The sequence below is a fragment of the Cherax quadricarinatus genome, chromosome 5 (assembly GCF_038502225.1).
Source record: "Cherax quadricarinatus isolate ZL_2023a chromosome 5, ASM3850222v1, whole genome shotgun sequence".
NCBI classification, from domain to species: Eukaryota; Metazoa; Arthropoda; class Malacostraca; order Decapoda; family Parastacidae; genus Cherax; species Cherax quadricarinatus.
Genome location: NC_091296.1, coordinates 1,919,919 through 1,929,017, shown reverse-complemented (window position 1 = coordinate 1,929,017; position 9,099 = coordinate 1,919,919). Strand labels below are relative to the sequence as shown.

Here is a 9,099-nt window from a genome sequence, read left to right as displayed (position 1 = left end):
AGTGTCTCAATTCTTCATTCCTCTTTGCTCAAAAACAATCCACGTTACATACCTCTACACTTTTTCCACTTTTTTCATCAAATTGCTGGGCTAACAGCCCATCAATTTGATGGGCTGTTAGCCCATCACAAATAACCCGCACATAAAAGAGAGAAGCTTACGACGACGTTTCGGTCCGACTTGGACCATTTACAAAGTCACACTAACCAGAAGTAAACAAAGCAAGCAAACAAGTTTAGGTAAGATCCCAATGGGATGAGCGGGGAAGACGGGACAGATGAAGAATAGCTCTGGAGAGGAGTGTTCTTAGTAAGAGAAATAGAGCCAGAGCTTAACCCAGCAGCTAAGGTGATCGTGGGGCAGACTTGAGAACAGGAATAGCAGGGACTGTTGCATTGAACTTGTGGTAGTTGAAGTCTTGAATCTTGAGTAGCTGGCAGCAGGCTAGGTCACATCAGAGGGTAGAACACATATGGGAGTTATAGGAGTAACTGAGGAGACAGGTTAGCAATGGAGCCATTTTCGAACTTTTTGAAGCTGCTTCTAGATAGGTGGTATAGTTTAGCCTTGTTACTGAAGGTGAAACGTAGAGGCTTGATGAACTCAAGAACTTGGGTGAGTGTGAAGTGAAGCGGTGATTCACAGACATACTTGACTGTTCCAGCACCGAGGCTTTTGTAGAGTTCAGTACAGGTTATGGTGTCAGTATTTGAAGGAGAAGTGTAGAAGGTGAGGCTTTCCCATGAGGGTTTACTGGAGTCGTCGCTATCTTCCTCTTCTGGAGTGGATTCATTGGGCGAATCTACAATGGTGGTAGCAGGTGACTGAGGGTCGACAGGAGCAGTGGAGAGGTGTAACGGTTGTGTAACAGTAGGCTGGGAGAGGTGGAAGACAGTGGTTGAGGCAGCATGATCAGCCTAGTTGATCAGGCCCTGATCCATCGGGAGGCCTGGTCATGGACCGGGCCGCGGGGGCGTTGATCCCCGGAATAACCTCCAGGTAACCTCCAGGTTCAGTGCTTCAGTAGAGAGAGGGGTGACGATACTGTTCAGTCTTTTCACAAAGACCGAGCGTTTCGACTTCAAGAATGGAGACGGGGATAGAGTGAATTGTTGTGTTTGTAGGGTCCTGATTGAAAAGTCGTCCATTAGTTTTGATGCTTCCGTGTCATCTGTGCAGACGACATTGAAGGAGTCCTTCAGAGAGTGGATTGCCGTAAATTTGATCTGCAGGCAGGTCCTAACGACGGTAGCTAAAGCTAACTTCGAGGAGTCATTTATTGCACCGTTCACAGGCTTGATTTTCACACGATGCGACAGCATTGTGAAAAGGATGTGACGTTTGTAGAATATAAATTCCCCACCCCGGCGGGGTCGAAGGGAGGCTTCTTGAGTGTAGAGCAACTGTGTGATCGGGCAGAGCACGACGGACCAACCAGAAGTGGAGCAGGACGGCTATATATAGGCAGGAAGAGGTGGAGGTGGTAGTAGTAGTAGTAGTACAAGAATGGTATATAATACCGACAAGATGAAATCAAGACACATGCGCAACACCCGGGCAGCCCTATCGTAGACGTTTCGCCATCCATCCAGCCACTGGATGGCGAAACGTCCACAACAAAGACACCCAGACGCCGCACATGTGTCTTAATTTCATCAGTAGTAGTAGTAGTAGTAGTAGTAGTAGTAGTAGTAGTAGTAGAAGAGGTAGTAGTAGTGGTAGTGGTAGAAGTGGGGAATAAGGAGGGCGAGCCAGTCAAATACGAAGGAAGGGGAGCACTGCAAGAGAGCTAGGTGCCCACCGAGGGAGAGCAAGCGCACAGAGGTGCGTGAAAGGGGAAGTGGTGAAATAAATGTCTCCTGTTTCTGTTCCTTCTTCATTTATTTCACCACTTCCCCTTTCACGCACCTCTGTGCGCTTGCTCTCCCTCTTCCTGCCTATATATAGCCGTCCTGCTCCAATTCTGGTTAGTGTGACTTTGTAAATGGTCCAAGTCGGACCGAAACGTCGTCGTAAGCTTCTCTCTTTTAAGTGCGGGTTATTTGTGTATCGTTCCAGTCACGGTATTGTGCCTTTTTTTGTTATTTAGCCCATCAAATTGATGTCTAAAGAAAACGTATGTCTGTCTGGGAAACTAGGCTGTTTTGAAAGAACTGTATCTGTACATGTTCAGTGACACGTGTGCCACTGTTTGTAATCTCACCTATTTTTACTAACCCGTTTATGGTTGCAGAGGTTGACCCGGCCTCATCAACTGTCTATTACTGAATTAATGGATTCAAAGCAGTTTTGTGCACAAATGTGTATCTGGAGATGGTTACTGCGAGGCGTATAATAATGCAAATTTGTTGCAGGTACTCTGGAGCTGTTGAACGTGACAGTGGACGTGATACCAAGTGGATTGTTCAGTGGCAAGAATAGCGCCAGGCTTCGACTCATTGGGTGCTATGTGGGCCGCCTCTCCAGCGGCCTCATGGATCAGGTGAATTTTTTACAGTGCCTGCATATCAACAACTCTGTAATAGGAGTCTTCGAGGGGCCCCTAAGCAGTGAAGCGCTCGTCTTGAGGCATACAAGGGGTTACAGTGATGTTAAGCTACTCAAATGTACGTTCGGTAAGCTGGCCACAGGGGCCATCAAGTTTCACACCTCAGAAGGGAACGATATAGTGCTTGAGGAGGTAACGGTCGGAGAGGTGGCTGCGGGTGCCTTAGATGCCCGAGGGAAGGGAAAGCTTGTGATGAAAAAGTGCAGAATAGCGGACCTCCATCAGAATGCCCTCAGGCTACAAGACAGAATCTTAGCTGACATCGCCAATAACACGCTGATAGTGCGACCCGGGGGACTCTCCCAGCTACAGTGTAGCTTCCATGCCCATCATATTGACTCGAACAGCATCATGGTTATTCCTGCCTTGTCTGGATTAAATGAGCTAGATAATCTCCGCGTCTCAAATGACACCATACATTCGAAACCAAAACCAGAAACCTTCATTCATGACGTCCTAGTGGAGGTACTGAGGAAGGCACTTCACCCCAGCTGCGTGGAGTACAACCTGCCGGTGTGGCTTCCGCCCACCACTCTCTTCTCCTCCCCTGAACCACTGCATAAGAGGGACACAACGCTACACAAAGGACTCTATAGTTTCGTGGCGGTAAGCGTGACCGCCATGGTAGTGGTGGTGGTACTGGCCTGCCTGCTGGTACAAACCAGACGTCGCCGCTCCGCCCCCCGCACCAACAACCAGGTGGTAGTGATGAGTCAGCTGCAAGAAGACCCCATTTATGAGGATCCAGACTTCCATATGATGGCCCCGCCCGTGCCCTTACCCTCTGCCCACCTGGCTGAAGCTTGCGGAGGCAAGACTGCTGACACCAGCTCCGGTAGCAACCATTGCTCTGCTGAGACTCCACTCCAGGAGAAGGCTGTGGAGAATCAGTACGTGTCTATGTGTAAGTTTCGAAACACGCCCTCCTAGGCCACAGGTGGTACGCTGAGATTAGATCTCCTACAACGGAGAAAGTGCCTAGAGACTAGTATAGACCTTTTTGGCAAGTGGGGTTCTTGTGTTTACCTGATTTTTCCTTCTTCCCTCTCCTGAAACATTTCGTTGTTGAGTTCAGTTCATGAGAGACAGACGACCCATGATGGCAGTGTCACAGTGGAGGCATCAGGTCATGTGTGTGGCCACAAACTTCCTCTTATAATTACAAACAATTGTCTTCAAGAGGGAGCTGGACAGGCATCAAAAGTCAGCACCTGACCAACCGGGCTGTTGTTCGTACATGCGGCCAGCAGTAACAGCCTGGTTGATAAGGCCCTGATCCACCGCGAGTCCTGGTCATGGACCAGGTCGCGGGGGGCGTCAACACCCCCTCCCCGAAACACAGTAAACTCCAGGTATACCGCTCCGATATTCTCGAACAAAAAACTGAGCCTCTGCCAGACTTTGTAGCCACTGACCCACACGGGTCTAGTACTAAATGAAATACAACAAACAATAAATACTACAACATAATGGTGAAAGAGATGGAAGTGTAAATTTTATCATTGTTTTGTTAGTCATATTGACTCCTTTTGATGAATATGATAATTATTATTGTATTAAAAAACTCAGTACAGTACAGTGTGTCTGGAGTGATCTGTGTTAATACTTAACAATGTTGGAACATCACCTGTGTCTGCCTAACACATCCTTCACCCAGGATGGTTCTCACGTCATATTGCATCACCCAGCATAGTTCTCACGTCATACTGCATCACCCAGGATAGTTTTCACGTCATATTGCATCACCCAGGATAGTTTTCACATCATATTGCATCACCCAGCATAGTTCTCACGTCATACTGCATCACCCAGGATAGTTTTCACGTCATACCGCATCACCCAGGATGGTTTTCACGTCATATTGCATCACCCAGCATAGTTCTCACGTCATACTGCATCACCCAGGATAGTTTTCACGTCATATTGCATCACCCAGGATAGTTTTCACATCATATTGCATCACCCAGGATAGTTTTCACATCATATTGCATCACCCAGGATAGTTCTCACGTCATATTCCATCACCCAGGATAGTTCTCACGTCATACTGCATCACCCAGGATAGTTTTCACGTCATATTGCATCACCCAGGATAGTTTTCACATCATATTCCATCACCCAGGATAGTTCTCACGTCATATTCCATCACCCAGCATAGTTCTCACGTCATACTGCATCACCCAGGATAGTTTTCACGTCATACTGCATCACCCAGGATAGTTCTCACGTCATACTGCATCACCCAGGATAGTTTTCACGTCATATTCCATCACCCAGGATAGTTTTCACGTCATATTGCATCACCCAGGATAGTTCTCACGTCATATTGCATCACCCAGGATAGTTCTCACGTCATATTGCATCACCCAGGATAGTTCTCACGTCATATTCCATCACCCAGGATAGTTCTCACGTCATATTCCATCACCCAGGATAGTTCTCACGTCATATTCCATCACCCAGGATAGTTCTCACGTCATATTGCATCACCCAGGATAGTTCTCACGTCATACTGCATCACCCAGGATAGTTTTCACGTCATATTCCATCACCCAGGATAGTTCTCACGTCATATTCCATCACCCAGGATAGTTCTCACGTCATATTGCATTGTAGGAAGGTTTCCTGTGTTGCCTAAATTCAACCACATCTTGTTTAACATTGGGTAATGTAAATAACTCATAATGTAAATAACAAATAAGTCAGTCTGACTTTTATTTTGGGTTACACGATGTATGATAATTGTACTTAAACGTACTTGTGCCTAAATAAACTTGCTTAACTACTGGTAACTTAGGTTAGGTTAGGTAATGCTCGTCAGGAAACAGGACAAGTGTTTCCTGACGTGGGTCTTAGGTGATGACCCGCCGTTGGAGGTTTTGGTCATCTGATCGAGGCCTTCCACTGGCTTACCCCTCCACCCCTTTAAAAATTATGGTCACAGTTGTAACCACCTGAAATCTTTTGATATTTTGTGGCTGTATTCATGACTACAAACTCAGTTATTGTTTTGAAATCAATATGTAAATTCTTCATTACCACTGTAACTTGCTTGGTATATGCAAATGTTGGGTTCCAATTCCTGGTCCCATTATATGCTTCTGTTATTTTTTGACTACCATTCCCACCATGGGTTATGGTGTGTAATGAAGGTATCAAACTACTTTGTGGCTTCTGTCTCACACACTGAGGGACCTTTCGCATGCTATTTCATTACTTTTTAACAAGTCACTAGAAACTAGCACCTTCCCGAAACTACTCAAGATGGCAAGGGTTACACCAATACATAAAGGTGGTGACCCTACAGACTTAAACAACTATAAGCCAATATCAAACTTACCATTGCTATCCAAAATCTTTGAGAAACTCGTGCACAGGAGACTATATTCATTTATAACGGCACAAAACATACTCAACCCCTGCCAATTTGGATTCAGGAAAATAAAAGCACTAATGATGCAATCATAAAAATGCTAGATCTGCTTTACACAGCATTGGAAAATAAGGAATATCCACTAGGAATTTTTATTGACCTAAGAAAAGCTTTTGACACAGTAGACCACGACATCCTACTCCACAAACTTGACCATTACGGTATAAGAGGCCATGCGCTTGCTTATTTCAAATCTTACCTTACTAATAGGTATCAGTATGTCACCATTAAAGACACAGCATCAACAACATGGCCACTTGATACTGGAGTTCCGCAGGGAAGTGTCCTTGGTCCCCTGCTCTTCCTCATATACATCAATGATCTTCCAAACGTATCCCAACACCTGAAACCCATTCTCTTTGCTGACGACACGACTTATGTCATCTCTCACCCTAATCTTGCCACCCTCAACACCATTGTTAACGAGGAGCTGATCAAAATATCGACTTGGATGACAGCCAATAAACTTACGCTTAACACTGACAAAACCTACTACATTATGTTTGGTAGCAGAGCAGGAGATGAGCAAATTAACATTAAGATCGACAACACTCTTAATTACCAGACATAATGAGGGCAAATTCCTAGGCCTATACCTTGACAACAACCTGAATTTCAGCACCCATATCCAACACATAACCAAAAAAGTATCCAAAACGGTGGGGATCCTCTCCAAGATACGATACTACGTGCCGCAAAATGCCCTTCTCACACTATACCACTCACTTATTTATCCATACCTGACCTATGCTATTTGTGCTTGGGGATCAACTGCAGCAACACACCTAAAGCCAATAATAACCCAACAAAAAGCTGCAGTAAGAATAATCACTAAATCCCATCCCTGGCAACACCCCCCCCCTCCACTCTTCATAGACCTAAACTTACTCCCAGTTCAGTACATCCACACTTACTACTGTGCAATCTACATCTACAGGACCTTAAACTCCAATATTAACCTTGACCTAAAACGCTTTCTTGATAGTTGTGACAGAACCCACAGGCATAACACCAGACAAACATCTCTACGACATTCCCCGTGTCCGACTAAACCTTTACAAAAATTCAATGTATGTCAAAGGCCCTAAAATCTGGAACACCCTACCTGAGAACTCTAGAACTGCAGACACATTCATCACCTTCAAAACTACCATTAGAAAACATCTTATCTCCCTGATACACCCCGTCAACTAACTACACGAATACCACCTGGTGGTTCACACTTACACTCACTCACTCATTTGACCATAAACAGAAATATTAATCTCAATCTTAAAATAATGAATCCTGTGATACTCCAATACTGAAACTATGTACTGTGCCAAAACAAAAGCATTCACATTGCTAAACTCACAAACTAGTATTTAGTCACTTAGCCATAATACCAACTTCAAATTCAAATTCAAATTCAAAGTTTATTCTCTATAAGGATTACAATGCTGAGTTTACAGAAATTTGGTTATAGGTTGGTTTACATGTAGTAAAATTGTGATTACAGAGTGTACCACTAGAACGCTTAGCATGGCTAGGCATTTCGGGCATACTTAGTTTTATTCTTAATTGTAAAATATTACAAATTATGAGGTAAGTTGGTATTATGGCTAAGTGACTAAATACTAGTTTGTGAGTTTAGCAATGTGAATGCTTTTGTTTTGGCACAGTATATAGTTTCAGTATTGGAGTATCACAGGATTCATTATTTTAAGACTGAGATTAATATTTCTGTTTATGGTCAAATGAGTGAGCGAGTGTAAGTGTGAACCACCAGGTGGTATTCGTGTAGTTAGTTGACGGGGTGTATCAGGGAGATAAGATGTTTTCTAATGGTAGTTTTGAAGGTGATGAATGTGTCTGCAGTTCTAGAGTTCTCAGGTAGGGTATTCCAGATTTTAGGGCCTTTGACATACATTGAATTTTTGTAAAGGTTTAGTCGGACACGGGGAATGTCGTAGAGATGTTTGTTTCTGATGTTATGCCTGTGGGTTCTGTCACAACTATCAAGAAAGCGTTTTAGGTCAAGGTTGATATTAGAGTTTAAGGCCCTGTAGATATAGATTGCACAGTAGTAAGTGTGGATGTACTGAACTGGGAGTAAGTTTAGATCTTTGAAGAGTGGGGGGGTGTGCTGCCAGGGATGGGATTTAGTGATTATTCTTACTGCAGCTTTTTGTTGGGTTATTATTGGCTTTAGGTGTGTTGCTGCAGTTGATCCCCAAGCACAAATAGCATAGGTGAGGTATGGATAAATAAGTGAGTGGTATAGTGTGAGAAAGGCATTTTGCGGCACGTAGTATCGTATCTTGGAGAGGATCCCAACCGTTTTGGATACTTTTTTGGCTATATGCTGGATATGGGTGCTGAAATTCAGGTTGTTGTCAAGGTATAAGCCTAGGAATTTTCCCCCATTATTTCTGGTAATTAGAGTGTTGTCAATCTTAATGTTAATTTGTGCATCTCCTGCTCTGCTACCAAACATAATATAGTAGGTTTTGTCAGTGTTAAGCGTAAGTTTATTGGCTGTCATCCAAGTCGATATTTTAATCAGCTCCTCATTCACAATGGTGTTGAGGGTGGCAAGATTAGGGTGAGAGATGACATAAGTCGTGTCATCAGCAAAGAGAATGGGTTTCAGGTGTTGGGATACGTTTGGAAGGTCATTGATGTATATGAGGAAGAGCAGGGGACCAAGGACACTTCCCTGCGGAACTCCAGTATCAAGTGGCCGTGTTGCTGATGCTGTGTCTTTAATGGTGACGTACTGATACCTATTAGTAATGTAAGATTTGAAATAAGCAAGCGCATGGCCTCTTATACCGTAGTGGTCAAGTTTGTGGAGTAGGATTTCGTGGTTTACTGTGTCAAAAGCTTTTCTTAGGTCAATAAAAATTCCTAGTGGATATTCCTTATTTTCCAATGCTGTGTAAAGCAGATCTAGCATTTTTATGATTGCATCATTAGTGCTTTTATTTTTCCTGAATCCATAATCATAATTTGTAATATTTTAAAATTAAGAATTAAACTAAGTCTGCCCGAAATGCCTAGCCATGCTAGGTGTTCTAGTGGTACACTCTAAACATTATTTAACTACATGTAAACCACACAATAACCAAATTCTGTA

At 43.8% G+C, this 9,099-nt stretch overlaps 1 protein-coding gene across 3 annotated transcripts in view; it reads left to right on the top strand.

The window, feature by feature from the left end:
* LOC128684704 (uncharacterized) overlaps positions 1–8,335 on the top strand; it is a 38,986-nt gene extending 30,651 nt beyond the window's left edge. For all 3 annotated transcript variants that reach the window (XM_070098904.1, XM_070098912.1, XM_070098920.1), the window contains one exon: positions 2,355–8,335. In XM_070098904.1, coding sequence (XP_069955005.1) covers positions 2,355–3,478 — 1,124 coding nt within the window. In that variant the 3' untranslated portion in view covers positions 3,479–8,335. The remainder of the gene's footprint in view (positions 1–2,354) is intronic.
* The last annotated feature ends 764 nt before the right edge of the window (positions 8,336–9,099 follow it).